Consider the following 20,210-nt stretch of genomic DNA (forward strand, 5'->3'; position numbering starts at 1 on the left):
ATTCTTCCAAGTTAGAATGATGAAAAATATATAATGGGACCAGAAAACATACATGGGTTCCTAGGAGCTCATGGTGAGTCTAGGCCATTCAGTTAATATAATAATAAATATTAGTACTGAAGAGGACATGGAAAGCCTGATGGGTAGCACGGTCAACAGTCACACCTGATCCCTTCTACTTTGCCTCTAGAGTTCCTCAGCTGCTCTCTGTTCACCTGATCCTTGAGTCCAGGCATCTTCATTACGCTATCAGCATGTACTCGCTAGATCAGCATGAAAAGTTATTAGAGTTTTTAAAACCTGCCCCTCACAACTTTTAACAGAGTGTACTAAATTTTATTGTCTTGATGAAAACAAACCCTTAAAATTCCTAGGACCAATGATTCCTAAAGGCACCCAGACCAGCAGCATCCGCAACACCTGAGAACTTGTTAGAATGCTGTGGATCCAGGTCGTTCCAATATATGCTAAAGTATAAGGACCACTGGTTTAGATATTTTCATGAGTAGCACAAAAGAAACTGTTGGAAAAGCTGTTCTATGTATTTTATAATTTATTCTCATAGCCTTTTACTATTCTTGTGATTACTACATTTAATACACACAATTACACATACACTCAATGTCTAAATTGTCCATGAAATTGTTTTTTGTTTTCTGAAATGGTCCTATCCTCCACTCTTTCCACTCTTGCTCCCAGTAAAAGAATCTGGGGGGATGGGCGGCGCCTGTGGCTCAAGGAGTAGGGCGCCGGTCCCATATGCCAGAGGTGGCGTGTTCAAACCCAGCCCTGGCCAAAAAAAAAAAAAAAAAGAATCTGGGGGGGGGGGACAAAATTACTAATAGGTGCCTATTCTTCTTTGACATAGCCAGAATATTTTATTAGGTGATACAAATATCACTTGCAGATATAAACTGCCATATGTCTTGGGTCTATCTATGTGCAAGACTGTTTTAAAGGACTTTTAAAACATTTCAAGGTAAATGGATATATTTTATGTGTAGCTAACCATTATACTTATTTCAAATCTATTCATTGGACTAGGATATCCAAGATACACAATACAATTTTTAACTGAAACAAAGTTTTACAATCTCCTGATAGGCATATTTTAGAATAAAATAAATCTCTTTTTTAGAAGTTAAGGCAAAGGCTTTGGAGCTAGCTGTGCAGTCCACAGATACATAACACATTCTATAGATGTAATTCTAAATTTTCTAACAGCCACATTAAAAAATGTAAAGTGAAATGAGTGATATTAACGTCAAAATACATGTTATTTAATCCAATACATAGGCCAGGTGCAGTGGCTCATGCCTGTAATCCTAGCACCTTGGGAGGCCAAGGCCGGTGGACTGCCTGAGCTCACAGGTTCGAGACCAGCCTGAGCCAGAGTGAGACCTCATCTCTAAAGAAAAATAGCTGGGTGTTGTGATGAGTGCCTGTAGTCCCAGCTACTTGGGAAGCTGAGGCAAGAGAATCACTTAAGCCAAGAGTTTGAGATTGCTGTTAGCTGTGACGCCACAGCACTCTATCAAGCGCAACAAAGAGAGACTGTCTAAAAAAAAAAAATCCAATACATATATCAAAAATATTACCATTTCAACATGTAAATATAAAATTGATGAGCTACTTTTACTTTTTTTGTACTTAATAAGCAAAATCTTGCATATGTTTTACGTACATAGCACACCTCAAGTAAAATGTTAAATTTTAACTGGAAACATTTTATTTTTATTTAGAATTAATAAAGTTTATCATTGTTTTTTTTTTTTTTTTTTGCAGTTTTTGGCCGGGGCTGGGTTTGAACACACCACCTCCGGCATATGGGGCTGGCACCCTACTCCTTTGAGCCACAGGCGCTGCCTGTTTATCATTGTAAAAGTAGATTCCATACCCTATTTGTTCAAAATACTAAAAAATTTTCCAGCACCAAATATCAGCTTTAATATTATTTATTTTTATTTATTATTTATTTATTTATTTGAGGCAGTCTCACTTTGTTGCCCTTGGTAGAGTGTCATGGCATCATAGCTCACAGCAGCCTCAAACTCTTGCACTTACCCGATCCTCTTGCCTCAGGTTTTGATTTTTAGTAAAGATGGGGTCTCACTCTTGCTCAGACCAGATAGCTGGTCTCCAACTTGTGAGCTCAACAAATCTCCCGGCCTCTGCTTCCTAGAGTGCTAGGATTATAGCCACCACACCCCGCCAGGTTTAATATTTAAATTAACAGGCTTGACTCCCGTAGAACAGCAGTTATGGCGCCAGCCACATACACCCAAGGTGGGTTCAAACCCGGCCGGGCCTGCTAACCAACAGTGACAACTGCAGCAAAAAGTAGCCAGGCGCTGTGGCGGGCACCTTTGGTTCCAGCTACTTGGGAGGCTGAGGCAAGAAAATAGCTTGAGCCAAGAGTTTGAAGTTGCTGTGAGCTGTGACGCAACAGCACTCTATGGAGGGTAACGTAGTGAGACTTTGTCGAAAAAAAATATATATTTAAATTAACAAAACACGAAGTTTAAAATTGAATTCCTCAATCTCACTGGCCACATTTCAGGTCCTCAGTACACGTGGCTAACCGCTGCCACCTGCACCGCGGGTGACCCTGCTCTGGAGCTTTGCAGACCAGGTCGGGTGAGAATCCGGGCGCTGCCTTGCAAACCGCTTGGCCTGGGACAACTTCCCTCATCTCCAAACTTCACTTCTATTTTCAAATGGGGGAGGGAGGCACATTCCATATGTTTCAGTATGTTTGCCTGAAAACTAACAGAAGAGAAAAAAAAAAAAACACATTTGTTTTTCCCTCATATTTGAGGTGGTGGATTCCTTGTGTCACACTTTATAATAAAAAACAATCAAAATCCAGATGTTCGCAATATTAGAATGGTTAAATAAATTTAATTAATCCCTACTCCGAAGGCATCAAATGGTATTTATTAGTAATCAATTATGAAAAGAGTTACTATTATTAAAGAAAACTGTGCCATCATGAATAGCACAAGGCTGCCTGTGTGTGCAGAGAAGAACCTCGGATTGGCGGCTTCCCGAGAGCGGTTACAGCAACAGGGTGGGGGCGGGGTCGCAGCTGGCACGCGCCGCGGTTGATAATTCCAGGCAGTTAATCTCTAAAATGCTTTGCTAAAAGGAGACATTACTTTTGTATATTAACGGACAAATCAGAAATGTGCTCTGAAATGACTACACTTTTGACTGATAGCCTGGAATGCTATTTTAACTATTAAATGTACGATAATAAAGATAAACGGCTGAATGAAAACGCTTTTCGAGAACGAAAAATACGCCTCCTCAAAGCAGCTTTCGGTTGGCGGTTTCCCGCCGGTGGAACGGAAGCAAAACCGCTCTTGACGTCAGGTAGGCGTCCTCTCGCAGTTACCATGGTGAAGTCTCTGCGGCCATCTTTACTGTGGTCACCACGCGACAAACTTGTCGTGAAAAGTCTGCACATTTTGAGGTGGGAAAGGAATCATGCGTCTCAGAAATAAGGAGCTCCCAGAACCACTAAGGATAGAGGGTGGAAAACATCAGCTAAGTTGATTAGTGGCATGCAGGTTCCTCAGATAAGCGGAACGATTCCAGCGCACCAGGGAGGTTTCTGCCCGGAATTTAAGAGCCGCTTCCGTTGCTCAGCGGAAGTGTGGGTCGCAAGAGGACAGACTCTTGGAAGAATCCGCTGTCGGCTGAGCGCACAACCGGAATCATGTCGAGTTTGGCGGTGAGAGACCCGGCAATGGATCGATCACTGCGTTCCGTGTTCGTGGGGAACATTCCGTATGAGGCGACTGAGGAGCAGTTAAAGGACATTTTCTCAGAGGTTGGTTCTGTTGTCAGTTTCCGGCTGGTTTACGATCGAGAGACTGGGAAACCCAAGGGTTATGGCTTCTGCGAGTACCAAGACCAGGAAACCGCTCTTAGTGCCATGCGGAACCTCAATGGGCGGGAATTCAGCGGCAGAGCGCTTCGGGTGGACAATGCTGCCAGTGAAAAGAATAAGGAAGAGTTAAAGAGTCTAGGGCCCGCAGCGCCCATCATTGACTCGCCTTATGGGGACCCTATCGATCCAGAAGATGCCCCTGAATCCATTACCAGAGCAGTCGCCAGTCTTCCTCCAGAGCAAATGTTTGAGCTGATGAAGCAGATGAAGCTCTGTGTCCAAAATAGCCACCAGGAAGCTCGAAACATGTTACTTCAAAACCCCCAGCTGGCTTATGCGCTGTTGCAGGCGCAAGTGGTGATGAGGATCATGGATCCAGAGATTGCCCTGAAAATTCTGCATCGCAAGATTCATGTCACACCACTGATCCCAGGCAAATCTCAGTCTGTCTCTGGGCCGGGACCTGGCCCTGGGCTCTGCCCAGGACCTAATGTTCTTCTGAACCAGCAGAATCCTGCACCTCAGCCTCAGCATTTGGCTAGGAGACCTGTGAAGGACATTCCTCCTCTGATGCAGACTCCTATCCAGGGTGGAATTCCAGCTCCAGGTCCAATACCAGCTGCCGTTCCTGGACCTGGTCCTGGTTCTTTAACTCCTGGAGGAGCAATGCAGCCCCAAGTTGGAATGCCAGGGGTTGGCCCAGTGCCTTTAGAGAGAGGACAAGTACAGATGTCAGACCCGAGAGCTCCTATACCTCGTGGACCCATGACTGCTGGTGGCCTGCCTCCTCGAGGACTGTTAGGAGATGCTCCAAATGACCCACGTGGAGGGACTTTGCTTTCAGTCACTGGAGAAGTAGAGCCTCGAGGTTATCTGGGCCCACCCCATCAGGGTCCCCCCATGCATCATGCCTCTGGTCATGATGGCCGTGGCCCTTCCTCACATGAGATGAGAGGAGGGCCATTAGCAGATCCCAGGCTGCTAATTGGAGAGCCCAGGGGACCCATGATTGATCAAAGGGGGCTCCCTATGGATGGTAGAGGCAGCAGAGACTCTCGAGGGATGGAGACTCGAGCCATGGAAACTGAGGTCTTGGAGACACGAGTAATGGAGAGAAGAGGAATGGAGACCTGTGCGATGGAAACCAGAGGGATGGAAGCAAGAGGCATCGATGCAAGAGGATTGGAGATGAGGGGCCCTGGCCCCAGTTCCAGAGGCCCTATGACTGGCGCAATCCAGGGTCCTGGTCCCATTAATATAGGAGCAGGTGGTCCTCAGGGACCCAGACAGGTCCCGAGCATTTCAGGGGTGGGGAATCCTGGAGCTGGCATACAGGGGGCAGGCATACAAGGAGGAGGAATGCAGGGAGCAGGCATACAAGGAGGAGGAATGCAGGGAGCAGGCATACAAGGAGGAGCAATGCAGGGAGCAGGCATACAAGGAGGAGCAATGCAGGGAGCAGGCATACAAGGAGGAGCAATGCAGGGGGCAGGTATACAAGGAGGAGCAATGCAGGGGGCAGGTATACAAGGAGGAGCAATGCAGGGGGCAGGTATACAAGGAGGAGCAATGCAGGGGGCAGGTATACAAGGAGTGGGCATGCAGGGGGCAAGTAAGCAAGGTGGAGGCCAACCTAGCAGTTTTAGTCCTGGGCAGAGCCAGGTAACTCCACAGGATCAAGAAAAGGCAGCTTTGATCATGCAGGTTCTTCAGCTGACTGCAGATCAGATTGCCATGCTACCTCCTGAGCAAAGGCAGAGTATCCTCATTTTAAAGGAGCAAATCCAGAAATCCACTGGAGCTTCTTAAAAGGTTATAGAATATATTTGTTTTTAGACTCAGAAAGTTCATTCTGTAGCATGAAGAATGGTTGCAAAAGGTGATTCTGTGTCCCACACTTGAATTGTCAGGGTTTCCCTCCTCCTAGAATTTAATCTTATTTCTCATTGTCTTATTTCTTTGTTTTTTTTTTATTTTTTATTGAGGGTGGGGGGAGGAGAAAGTGGGTCTGTTCACTTTAAGTCATTATATATAGGCAAAAATAGCTCTGAACATGATTATATTACACCATTTAAGATTACAAAATATGCAGCAATATTAAAGTGTCTGTAACATGTTAACTACATTTTTAAAATGTTCAGTAAAACTATGTGAAAACTGCACATAAAGACTAAAAGGTGACCTGTTAAAATGGTAATGTACTAAGATAGTTTTAAGACTTTTGGTTGTATAGCAAAATAAAAAAAAAGTTTACCTCAAGATTCTAATTTTTGGTAAGCCATTTGAAATCCAAAATCCAATTTTGGGGGTGACAGAATGTTGTATTAGGTTAAGTGTTTTAGAATTCTTTTGAAATGTTAGAATGGGGTAAGCTTAACCTTTTGGTATCAAAATTGTTTTTTCTAAAGTTTCATTACTTGAAAAATTAAGGAATGCACCTGGTTTGACGTTACTTCATGTATCCCACTCCTCAGAGACTAGCAATATTTTGGCCTGGCCCTGAGCATGATGATTTTGTGAAACAATTCTAGGCTTAACCAGTTTACTTAAGGCTGCTCTGATGAGGCCCAGTAATCCCTCACTACCTTTCCATTTCTCATTAATCCTTAAACTCTGAGTCTGAATCTGAGTAATTCTCTTATATCCTTCCCAGAGATCAGTGTCTAGGTACCATTTGATTTGGATGAGTTACATACAGCTTTGGGCTTTTCATAAATAGTGGAAGGTTTCATTAAGTAAAGTTGTCAGTTTCCTGGTCATTAGCTTCCGTACATAAATGGTGCCCAGTAGTCAACTAGAATCAGGAGTTTAAAATCTTAGTCTAAACAACACTTAAGGTGCTTTTTAGCTTCCTTATTTTATAATTTACTTTCCTATCATTTGCCATCTTATCAGAATAATTGAGGCCTACTTAGGTAGAAGTATTCATATAGCTTGAAATCTTTGCTCAATTGACTTATTCTCTACTTTACTTTTTGTAGGCCATGTAGTCCTGGTATACATACCCATGAGACATACTTAAAAATCACTAGGAACGTAGGGCTTATCACATTACCTTTAGAGCTACTGCCTAGTTTATTCCTAAGCCTTCAGGATATGGACACAAATATCTGTGTGATAAACGAAATAGTAATTAAAAGAAGCATAAACTCCTAAATAGCCAGGCACACTTACTATGGAAAAGGAAAAAATATTTGAAAAAAGAGAACTGAAGACTAAAAATTTGAGTTATTGGGTGGCACCTGTGGTCCTCTGGTATATGGAGTAGGGCACCTACTCCATATACCAGAGGTTAGTGGGTTCAAACTTGGCCCCGGCCAAAAATTGCAACAACAACAAAAAAAATCGAGTTTTTATCTCTTTGCAAGATTTTTACCTTTTAAATGAGAAATTCACTCTCCACAAAATTTTCATCCCTATCCTGTTGTTTTCTACTACCTGTTTCACGCTTTGTTGTTCCTACTGTTAACTTTGAGTTTACTAAATGCTTCCTCTATATTGGAGAGTGTAATATCTTTACATGTGATAGTTCTAGTTAATACTAATTCAGAGTTGGCTTAATTGAAATTCTAATTGCTTTATCCTAAAATTTTCACTAAATGGCTCTAACTGAAAACTATTAAATGTTATGGTATTAAATTTCTTCATTTAATGCAAACTAAATGAAAAGAATGTATTAATAAGGCTGACATTATTATCTAATATGTTTGCTTTTTTTTTAAAAAGGGTATCACACTGTCACCCAGGATGCAGTGCAGCGGCACCATCATAGGTCACTGCAACCTTAAACTCTTGGGTTTAACCAATCCTGCTTCAGCCTCCCTATAGCTGGGGCTACATGCATGCACCACTACTCCCAGGCAATTTTTCTTCTTTTTTTTTTTTTTTTTTTGAGACAGAATCTCTCATCCTGGGTAGAATGCTATGGGGTCAGAGCTCACAGCAGCCTCAGACTTTTGGTCTCAAGTGATCCTCTTGCCTCAGCCTCCTGACTACAGGCACTTTTCATAATGGTTGGCTGTTTTTAGAGATGGGTCTCACTGTTGCTGAGGTTGGTCTTGAACTCCTGAGCTCAGGCAATCCCATCTGCCTGGGCCTCCCAGAGTTTATTAACAAAAACCCTTAATGTAACCACAGCTTGCAAAGCTGCTTGCTTTTCCCTGCTGTGATGGGACCTTAACTAAGCACACAGAACCTAACAAAAGGATTACAGGTGTGAGCCACTGCTCCTGGCCTAATTTTTCTGTTTTTTTGGAGAGAGGCAGTCTGGCTGTTACTCCTGGCCTCATGTAATCCTCCGCCCTTGGCCTCCCGAAGTGCTACGATTACAGGCATGAACCACCTTGTCTGGCCTGATAGGTTTATTTTTAATGAATACATTATCAAAATTCATTTATTTGTGATATACGTGGGGCCTGATTATTTTTTTTTAATGTAAAAAGGCAAAACTAATGAAATTGCAGGAACAAAGGAAGTCCCTTTCTTAGATCCATTATCTATATAGTTTGATAATTAATGGTTGGTACCAGTAGCAACATCTTGGTGATACTTAGATAATAGGCTTTTATTCATGTTCTCTAGAAAGAACTCCTGTGTTCCACTTCTACCACATAGGTGTCTTCATTACTGAAAGCATTTGTTCTATTGCCGTGTATTATGTTTGCTTTACACTCTGCCACCCACTTTCACTTCTGATAGACTACAAACTGAACATAGAGACTGTCTTATCCCTATATTGGCTATAGCAATATTCACAGGTGAGACGAAAGGACAAAACATTTCACCATCTTAGTGGGGGGGACTCCCATTAAGTGCACAAATGAGCTGTAATAATTATTTGCATTAGAAAATCAATTAAAAATAGATGATAAAAGCAGTCACTTTTACTCTGATAAGGCTAGTATAGTCTCTGCACTTCTCACTTCACTGTAGAGCCTTATTTCATTTGATAGTAAAAAGTAATGCAAGTAATATTTGCTCTAATCAGAATCTTTCATGCATTTTACTACACCATCATTGGTTATGATCCCTGGCATCCTGCATTTTCCCAAATACAGATGGATTGCCCATGAAGTCACAAATACATTCGCATTAGTAGTTGGTGATGGTGAAATGCTGATTTGCTAATGCTTCTTTAAAACTTATCCTCTTGGGCCATACCTTGGGGATTATGAAATGATCAACTTTAGTCAGTGCCTGCTCACTAGCCTTCCCCTTATATTACTTAAGGTTAATACCAAAAATGTGTTTTAACATCTGCTGACATCCTAGGATTTAATGATTTTGGAATATTTGGTAAGATACAAGCCAATGTGAATTCTAGGCAAAGGTACGCTAATCCAAGTGAGATTGTGTATGACTTTTGGACTACTTTTTAGGATTCTAATGGTAGGCAAGCATTTTAAAAAGAAAACCCTTAATATAATCACAGCTTGCAAAGCTGCTTGCTTTTCCCTGCTGTGATGGGACCTTAACTAAGCACACAGAGTCTCATTTCCTACGGTCCAAGGGCTTTCTCTTGGGTCTGTTGAGGTCTAAGGATAATTATGTGCAACAACCTACTGTGGCAGAGAAACTGAATTATCAGTTATATCTCACAGTTTTCTCACAAAAGAATGTCAGCCTCTCATGGCTTTACTTTGTCAGCTAATCTCTAGACAGACTTTTCTTGTTGAAGCTTTTTTTCATCAGTCCCTTATCATGAATATTCTATGGTTAAGAGCTAATTTATATTTGGCAGATTAACTAAGAATACATTAAACTATTCATAAATATAATAAATGAAAATATTAAATATTAATTGCATATATGATATTGACATATACTCATATATTTCATGAGAAATATACTCAAATACTCATATATTTACTCAGATCTTAATATTTTCATTTATTTTTATGAATCCTGAAACAAAAGTTTACTCCTTTGGGAATTCACCTACACAAATATTAATATTAGAAATTACCTTTCAAAGAAATATTACCTATCATGTTTATCCTTGATATTTTTCTACCAAAATATATAATTTATATCAGAAGAGGGAATATATTGTGTGAAAAGTGACGTTTGGGTTAGTTTTGTCAAAAATAGTAACAAATCTGTTGCCTATATTAAATACTGTACAAAAAAATACATTTACTTAGAAAAAGTAACAAGATGTTCTGGTTCATGACAACTCTACATCCAGGAGTTGATTTAGATCTCAAAGGTAGGTGACTAATTACCAGAAAGTAAGAACAACATATATAACATTCTCAACCAAAACTAATTTTGTATGATTCACTATGTATGATATCTGCCAACATGTGGAATCAATCTCAGATGTATCACAAAGATTGGTCTTTAAAAAGTCATATCTACTTGATAGTTTTTTGTCTCACAAAAGTAGAACAGACACTCTCTTGGGCATTGAGAAATGAAATGAGTGGTTTCCCCCAAATTATTTTGTCTGCTTTATTTAATTAGCTGTTTTAATCATAATTCTGTCTTGTTATTTTAGAAATATTTTTCAATAATTATACTGCAAAAGTCTCTGGACCACTTCAATGTATGTAAGAGCCTCTGACTACTCTACTTCATGTTGCCTGGAGTAAGTGTGAAGAGACTGGACCAATTTAGGAATCTGCTTCTGTATCCTTGGACATCAATGTAAAGGCTTTAAGTTAATATTCCTCAGGAAAAGATACATTTGCTATAACTAGGTCCCCAATTTCCTTTGTGTTAAAGGCTCATTTTTATAACATTCAAAATATGTGCCACATTAAAAAATAGTACAGTTGAGATAATAATGTCATGGAAAAGTATAGGGCTTGCTCAGTGCCTTAACATTTATAAAATCATGCTCCATATCCCACTTATCATCCTTGTTCACATGCTGAATCAATATAGCAACGTCAGTCAGGACTAAAAACATTGCTAGATGCAAACATTGTAGTAGGAAGATAAACACAATCATGTCTATTAATAGAATATGTAATAGTTCCTATCTTTAGGTAAGCCTATACTCAAAATGATTTTATCTTTTACACTCATCAATCATGAGGGAAAAAGATTTTCATCTATTTTAAACAATAGAGATGATACTAATACATTGTTGAAACCCCTAAAATCACTGTCAATTCTATCAAAGTTTTGTTCCTTAAAAGGTTAAATATTTTTTGGGTGGCGCCTGTGGCTCAAAGGAGTAGGGCGACGGCCCCATATGCCAGAGGCGGCTGGTTCAAACCCAGGCCCGGCCAAAAACTGCAAAAAAAAAAAAAGTTTAAATATTTTTGGACAAGGAACCTCAAATTGGTGGCTTGTGGGCTAGTTGAGTCAACAGATAAATTTTATTTGACCAGACCAATTTTCTCAATTTGGCCACAACCGCAACCTCTCCCTGTAGTCTCAGATTAGGTTTGTTTCACACAGTTACCTGCTGGTCCCTACAATATTTTGAATTTAGAATGTGCTTTTACTCTATATAAAAACACAGTTCTTAGATTTGATTGAAATTATTAGTCTAATTTGATAAATGTTGATAAAGAAAAAAGTATGTTCTACAACTGGTTCAGCAAGTATATTTCTGCAAAACCAACCAACAATGAAACAAAAAAAGCTAAAGCAAACAAAAACAAAAACATGGTACCTTTTTAATTGACAGATTTTCATGAAGTTCTCTGAGCAAAGAAATGTCCTAGCTAACCCAATCAGTATCTCTCTCCCACACTTTTGCATTATCAATAAATATTGATCCAAAATAGCTACATCCTCTTTTTCAATTCAAAAACTTATATATAACATAAATACACACCCTAAGTACTGGCAAACATTAAATGTTAACAGCTATGGAATGAACATGTACAGTACACCTAGTGGAAGAGTTCTTTAGTCTCTATTATTAACTAATTTTGGAAAATGTTGCTTCCAACAAAACAAATACATTAATCAGATCATGCTATTTCTGTTCAAAAAACCTTTCTTGGCTTGCATGGCTCTTAGAATAAAATTCAACATTCTTACCATGCCCAATAAAGCCCTAAGTAAGTTGGTTCATGACATCCTACCATTGGCTGGTAATTGATTCTCTGTACTCAGGACTGTAATATATCACTTAGAGAAGCTTTTCCTGGACACCTGGGAAATCACAGAGAAAGCATATGTTGAAATGGGATCCCCATTCTCTCTCACCTCCTTGTTGTCTTTGTTTGCTTATTAAGAGTAGTTCTCTTGCCTGAGTGCCAATTAAACATTTTGTAGGATCATTCCATGTTCTCTAATCCTTTTTTGAACAACATACTGATTATTCTAGGCATACAATGAACTTGGTGACTGCCATCAATGGGACACTCTTCAGTATGCCTATGTGATGTTTACTATGTCAATTGTGTTTGTTCACAGATTTATGCTAGTTGCATCACTGTAATATTTAGATATGCATATACACACAGATAAAAGTATAGATTCAGATCATTGTAATAATTAGATATGCATATAGGCACAGACACAGTTATAGATAGATAGGGAGATATAGTATGTACGTATATAAAATATAATTTCAAATATATAAGACTATTTCTATAAAAACTGTGTTGAATGCTTTGGGATAAATACAGGGTGTTCATGAAGTTTGTGCGCAACTTAAAATAATTGTTTATTTCAAACTGTGCATGAACTTTATGGATACCCTGCATATTTATCACTTCAATTATGTTTGATCATAAACCAGTTTATACCAATTGTACTAATTTTTGTTATATACATATATAGATTAACATGAGTGTGAAAAGAGGCTATTTTGGGGAAACTGTTGCATGTTTTTAAAAGATTTTATAAAGGTAAGTGACTAAAAATGGATCATTGTTATGTTTTGTGAGATCATGATAATTTTTAAAATGTTTTAGAAATCTTTAAAATCTAAAATTACATACTCTGAGACTTTGTGAGTGTCCAAATTCTATTTTACTTTAAAGGAAGATTCCCCAGGGTCCCACATGTAAATGAAGAAGCACTTCTAGAAACTAATCTTTTTTTTTTAAATGTGTGTGTGTGTGTGTGTGTGTGTGTGTGTGTGTGTGTGTGTGTTTGGCCAGAGCTGGGTTTGAACCCGCCACCTCCAGCATATGGGACCAGCGCCCTATCCCTTTGAGCCACAGGCGCCACCCTAGAAACTAATCTTAAGAGAAATAAAATTGAAAATCAAAAGAAAGGACCTTAAAATTGATATTATGACAGTTAGAAGGAAGAATTTTTATTATAATTTACCCTAAGGACTGCTGATCCATTAGCGGAGAAGATTAAAAATTGGCCAAAATCCCTACCCTATGAGAGGAAATACAAGCAGTAGCCCTTTCATTAGAATCTATATTGAACAAATGAGCATATAACAGATAACTAAGGGAACCTTAGTCTAATGGAAAAACCTAACATAAATATCACAGTCAAAATGATCATTGTTTTGGGAAGAAACCTGAATGCATTTTATCTCTATGAGTGACCTTTTTTCCCCCTCAGATCCAGAGGGAAAGCTGTGTTGAATTGAAAGAAACAATACATTTATATTTATTATATATGATCCCTGGAAACACGACACATCAAAAATTTGTTTTAGCCAAGCTGTGACTCTTGGGATGAATGTCACCTTCATAAAAAAAGTCTTTCATAAAACCTGAATTGTTCTCCAGTCCAGCAAGTTTCATCATCTTTCTGGTAAGACATACTACCCAGACAGGAGGAAACTATACTTCCCTTTGTAAATGCCTCTCCCTGTGACCCAGGAATATTGCCTAACACACTCTCACAGGACTTATCCTCTAGACAAGAGAAGAATTCTTTAAATGATAAAATCAACATGGTTACAATTCACGGAGAATAAACCTTTGACAGAATTCTGCTGGTAACAATTTTTCTGACCTCATCTAAATATTCTAAAATACCAAAAAGGACAAATATAACAAGGACAGTTAAAGGGGTCAGCCTAGTACTCGTTCTGTAATTCATGTCAATAGATTTATTGGAAACAATATCAAAACAAGCTGCTGCATTTTGTGTCTGGAAACCTTGTCTTTGAACCTAATAATAATGAAGGGTACAAATTAACCAAATCAACATTAGTAAATTAAGTAAATTTTTTTCTTACGTTTACAATTGACTTTAAGTGATTCAACTCAAAACATTTCTAGCAAATGACAATTTAAATTCAAATCTAGGCTTTTTATGTAGTGATACCAAAGCAGCATCGTGAGGCTGTAAAGACCTAGGTATGTATTAGCCTCTCTTTTTCATGTATATTCAGATTACTTGCATTCTAGTTCTAATGTAGGGCTTTTTTTTTGATGAAGGGGGAAACACATTAGCTTCATTAGAATGAATGTTTTGTGCATTGGAAATGAGATAATTTATGTGAGGATCTTTGGGTGATGGGGATATTGCTGTTATTTTTAGAAATTTTAGCTATTTCCCCGGAGTTAGTGCTTGTACTGGGACATGCAAACCAATTGAGCCTTAACCAGTCATATCCTTGGTTACAAATGGCCCAAAGTTGCCCCTCTTGAGGAATTAGAGTTGGATTTTCCTCTGATAGAGGAGAAAAGAAGCTTTTCTGCATCTCTTATCCATTCTCCCATTTACCCAGGATTATTCACAGGATGGGGAAGATTGATGAGCTGGCCATCAAGTCAGCCAGTGCCGCCAAGCAGGATTATGCAACTGATCTCCTGTCAGGGGTGACACTGTGGCAAGGTCATATAATGCCAGAGCTTAGGTAGAAATTCACTTTTCAAGGACAGAGAGAGTAAGGACAAAGGGAAGAGGGGTCAGTTTTTTCCCCCCCTCTAAGCCTGCTACTACACTTCACCCTACTGTGCCCCAAACCACAGGCCTGCTCCACATATATGATCATGGATGGCCGTTCCAAGCATAAGGAGCCATCTCCAGGGGACCTTCAGACACCCAGTAAGTCTTCTGGGTCTTACTACCACACCACTAAAGCTTTTTGCTTTTAGCTTTTTATGTTAATACAGAAGAAAATTTAACTCATACATGAAATATAATTGTTTAAAATGTTTTTCATTCCAATAGGCATTTTTTTTTTTTTATTGTTGGGGATTCATTGAGGGTACAATAAGCCAGGTTACACTGATTGCAATTGTTAGGTAAAGTCCCTCTTGCTCTACACACCAGCAAATACTTTGAGTCAATGCAAGGAGGTTGCAATAAGAGAAGTTCAGACATCACCTGCAAGATCAAGGGGAGAGGAGATATTTGTTTTTAAGGAAGGGAGGTGGTCATAAGGCTCTTTCAAGTGCTCCAAAACTAACACAGATGCCATTTGTGAGTTTTATGTTCTCTTCTGGAAGGCTGGGTCATGGATAACACATAAAGAGCAGCCATGGAGAACCTACTAATGCCAGGCACTTGACTTGCATCATCTCTGATTTCACTAAAACTGAGAAAGTATGAAGAAATAAGCTCAGAGAGCTTGACTAGTTTGCCCTGAGTCACACAGCTTATGGGAGGTAGAAGCACACACCTTTGCCTGACTCCCAAGCCCTTACTTCCCCCTCTATTTTATTATGCTCTAAGGAAGAGACAGTAATAAGGTAGAACAGTGTCCACACTGGGGCTGAATTTGAAGAAATAGAAGGTGTCATTTTCACTAAGTGAAGAAAGTCGTCATAGGTCTAGAGGAGGTGATTTTGGGGCAATCAGTGAAAGATTTACAAAATCAGTCTTCTTACATTTTTTTTCTGCCCAAGAACCAAGTATTAGGACTGGACCTTGGGTGAATAGAGGAAAATGAAAAACAAAATGTAGAAAGGAAACATATTTATATGGAGTAACAATAAATAAATTATTAGACAGGGTCTCACTCTGTCACCCAGGTTGAAGTACCAGTGGCAAGATCATAGCTCACTATAACCTGGGACTCCCAGGCTCAATTGATCCTCCTGCCTCAGCCTCTCACAGTTCTGGGATTATAGCCCTGATGTATTTTTAAACATTTTTATTTATTTTATTTTATAGTATTTTATTTATATAAATTAAATACCACAAATTCACCCACTTAAACCCACACTTAAAGTGTACATTGACATAATTGTATGACCATCACCACAAACTGTATTTAGAACATACCCACCAACCCCAAAAGAAAACTTGGATCCATTAGTACTCACTCTTACACTCTTACAGATCTGCCTTCTGTCTCTATAGATATTCTGGACATTTCATATAAACCAAATCATATAAAATGTGAGGTCTTTGTGATTAGGTTCTTCTACTCAGCCTGATGTTTTCCAGATTCATCCATGGTGTAACAATATTGTCAATTCTCCATCACACAAATATACCACGTTTCATTTTTGCATTCACCAAGTTGATAGATACATGTGTTGTTTCCACTTTTTGGTTTTTATGAGTGAGTAGTGCTGCTAGGAACACTTGTTTGCCCATGTTTTCATTTCTGTTAGGAATAGACCTAGGAGTGGAATTCTTACAGTGTGGGAACTTCATTAATTTACAGAGGAATTATCAGACCATTGTCCAAAATAGCTGTACCATTTTACATTCCCACCAGCAAAGTTCCATTTTCTCCATATCTGTGTCAACATTTGCTCTTTTCTTTTTGATTACAGGGAAGGAAATATATGTGAAGTGGTTATCATTATGGTTTTGATTTGCATTTAAGGAGATAGCAAATGATGTTCGGCATCTTTTCAAGTACTTATTGCCTAGTCGTATATCTTGTTTGGTGAAATGACTGTTCTCTATAATTTATTTACTATAAATAAAATAAGAAAATAGCATGTTTCATGAGTTCAGAATTTCTCTGGTAGGTAAGCAGATAATCAGATGACAGATTCCTTAAAATATGAAAGAAATTAGACCTTTTGAGATTTCAGAGCTGACTTGAAATAGAAGAGTCGTGTTGTCAAGGCAGAAGTGAGGGTTTTCAATGATTCTTACCCTCTTTTGGAAAAGGAAGGTAACATTTTCATGGTTTATAGTTGTAAAGACATTAGTTGAATCTAAAAGGAATTGAGGATGCTTTTCCAAGAGAGTGTGGTCTCTGCCCACGTTAAGATTCTGCTCTACCACATCCACATACTACTTCTGTGACTCATTTCTATGTCTCAGCTTTCAAAATCTGTTCGCCAGGTAGACTACCTCCTAGGGCAGATGAGAAGGCTGCTTGATAAAGCACTTTATACCATGCCTACATATAATAAGCTACCTCCTAGGGCAGGTGAGGGGGCTGCATGATAAAGCATTTTATACCATGCCTATATATAATGAGCTCCTGATATGCACTAGTTATTAATGTTACTCCTAAAAAATAAAATTGCAGAAATGAAAACCATAAGAGCAACCAAAAGACCTGCCTGTGGTTGCTTCTCCAGCCACTAAGACAGAAAGAGAGGGGTAGAAGATAGAAGGAATCCTCTCAGCTATGAGCATCTCCACCGCAGTAGAGGAAAGGGGACACTCTCAGAAAGGTCCCTTGCCAGAGTAGGAGGCATTCTAAACTAGAGGAATAGGCTAGGATCCATGTTTGGGTGCAGACTGTAAGATCTATAGGGTCTGAGCAGAGGAAGAAGAAGGTCGCCTCTCTCCCTCTGCTTTCCTTACATGGCCTTATGTATAGTAAAGCTACATTTTGTACAAAAATAACACAAAGTTGACAATGGCAAAGGCAATCTTAAATTGAAAAACCCTCTACAGCTGACTCTGTTTGACCCAAGGAGTTCCAACCTCCTGAAATCTTGTTTTAGACAAATGACTAGAAAAGGTATCAGGATTTTGTCTGGTTTAAGCTTTTATGGCTTATATATTTCTATTTCCTATAGCTTTATCCAGGACAATAGAGGGCAGATTTTTTTTTTAATGTGTTTCTTTAATCTAAGACAAACTTTAATAACCCAGTAAAAAAGTTTGAGAAACTGCTCACACTATTTGTTATAATGTTATATAGAGGGTACATATATCTTAATTGCTCATTTTACAAACGAAATGAAAGGGTTTGTGAGAGCTCTTTCTGCTTGCTTTCAAAGTTGGTATATATCATGTCATAGTATCAATTACATTTTTCAAAATAAATGTATCCAAATGTTGTGATTTAATTAATCTTCATTTAGCACGTTTGTATTTTATACTTCTGTAGTGTTTTTGAGCCTGATCTAAGAAAATGATCCCATATAATTACATGTATTAAAAAAGCTTTTATGAAATATTGCCAGCTCAAATGAAGAGCATTAAAATAACATAAATCCTATAATTATGCTTATTTTACTATAATTTAGGAACCACCACAATTCTGAGTTACACCAAAATCCCACGTTAGAAATGTTCTTTTCTGAGTGGAATGCATGTTTTATTTAGGAGATACTAGTGAGTATATTCTTTAACATTCACTTGGCATTAATTTAGCAAATACTTTTTGGTTTCTATATGAAGATTTTTGTGAAAATAGTCATCATGTTTTGAAGAAAATTTACTTCTGATATTGCTCCACAAATTTTTATTTAAAAATAAAAGCAGGGCGGCGCCTGTGGCTCAGTCGGGAGGGCGCTGGCCCCATATACCGAGGGTGGCGGGTTCAAGCCCGGCCCCAGCCAAACTGCAACCAAAAAATAGCCGGGCGTTGTGCCGGGCGCCTGTAGTCCCAGCTACTCGGGAGGCTGAGGCAAGAGAATCGCTTAAGCCCAGGAGTTGGAGGTTGCTGTGAGCTGTGTGAGGCCACGGCACTCTACTGAGGGCCATAAAGTGAGACTCTGTCTCTTAAAAAAAAAAAAAAAAAAAAAAAAGAAAAGAAAAGAGGGTAAATTTCCAGTTTATAAATCTGTTACCATATAATTAACTTAAATCTAATAGTCTCTATCTGTATGTACTTCTGGTAGGGCAGTCAGTAGCTTCGTGTAGGTATTAAGAAACTAAATTGTCAATAAAACTGAAGAAATACATTTTAAAAGGTATTAAAATTTAATTGATTACTTAATTAATTGCCACACACAGTTAATAGCTACCGTATTGAATAGTACAGACGTAGAGGATATTATTTTATGATGCTTAGATATCATTTTGGGTAATGGATCAAAATCATAGATGATGAACTAAGCAATTTCATTACTAATTTTCAGCATTAGCAAAATTATTAAAACAGGTAGTCAACTAATAGTGTCCTTGTATTTGGATAAATAAATTCACCACCTTATTTTTAAAACATTCTTACATAATAGGGAACACTCGGAAGACAAGAAATAAAAGTATAACTAGCTCATTTTATTCATTTCTCTTTTAGCAAACACCTGATGCCTACCATGTGACAAAAGCAACAAGGATTCAGCAAAACCGAAAAGGGTCCTGCTCCCATTGTTTTTACATTTATTCAGTGCCTACTTTGTCCCAGGTACTCTGAGCCTATACTTTGTCCTGAAGGAGATAAGACAGTCCAGAAGGACAGAGTCACCAAATTAGAGGGAAGTACACACAGTACTAGCACATATAGTATTATGGCCCCATAATTAAAGAGAATCTGAATCCCTAAATGATCAGAACTGAATTTTAAAGATGGAAGGTAATTAGTGAGAAGCTCCTAGCAGAGAACTCATATAATCCAGATGGAGCTAGTATGGCACTACCAATGAATGAACTCTATAAATAGCTTGGTTTGGTGATATGAGGAATATAAAGGCATACAGGAGATAAGGTAGCCTCGAGAAATAAACAAAAGAGTCTGATCTTTATGCTGAAAGCTATAAAGCAACTGCAGAGCTTAGGGGAGTGAATTGAAAAGTTCAAACATTTGAGAAAGAATTCTTTGAAGGAAACCAATTATGAAAAAAAAAATCGCAGGAATCCAGGTGGAAAATATGTCTATGGCTCTAAATAATCCACAAATGATCCCATCACTTCATGGAATCTAAAAGAGAAAGGCTTTGGTTTTCTGAGGGTGAAATATTCAGCAACTCTGGCCATCAAGAACTCAGCCAAAAGCCAGTAAGAAAAGATGAGAAAAATGAAAACAAACAAAAAGAAAAGATCGGTTATTTCTTAGGAACTCCGTTGATAAAACAAGCCTTATTGCAGAGAGTACTTACCTGGAACTGCATGTAAAATAATGTTACAGGCTTACTAACATAGATTTTCAGCAGATATACAGCAGTCAGGGAAGAAAGACGTGTAGGAATAAGAATGATAGTTGAAAGTGAAAATGAGATCTAAATGTCAGAGGCCTTGCCTTCCTAGTTGTATTTCTAATGTTTATCCTAATATCTGGCATAGTACTGTGTGCTCAATAAATTTTTATTAACATTTATAAATATCTACAAATAAGTGC

General features: G+C 38.5%; 2 protein-coding genes across 3 annotated transcripts in view; one reads left to right on the top strand and one right to left on the bottom strand.

Annotated features, from left to right (window-relative positions):
- The window catches only part of PRKG1 (protein kinase cGMP-dependent 1), a 1,327,126-nt gene that overhangs the window by 592,244 nt on the left and 714,672 nt on the right, over positions 1-20,210 (bottom strand). The window lies entirely within an intron of this gene.
- CSTF2T (cleavage stimulation factor subunit 2 tau variant) lies at positions 3,544-6,150 on the top strand. The gene has a single exon (XM_053583840.1). The coding sequence runs from the start codon at positions 3,722-3,724 to the stop codon at positions 5,702-5,704; it is 1,983 nt and encodes a 660-aa protein (XP_053439815.1). The 5' UTR covers positions 3,544-3,721; the 3' UTR covers positions 5,705-6,150.

Source organism: Nycticebus coucang, chromosome 3 (genome assembly GCF_027406575.1).
Source record: "Nycticebus coucang isolate mNycCou1 chromosome 3, mNycCou1.pri, whole genome shotgun sequence".
In the NCBI taxonomy this organism is placed as follows: Eukaryota; Metazoa; Chordata; class Mammalia; order Primates; family Lorisidae; genus Nycticebus; species Nycticebus coucang.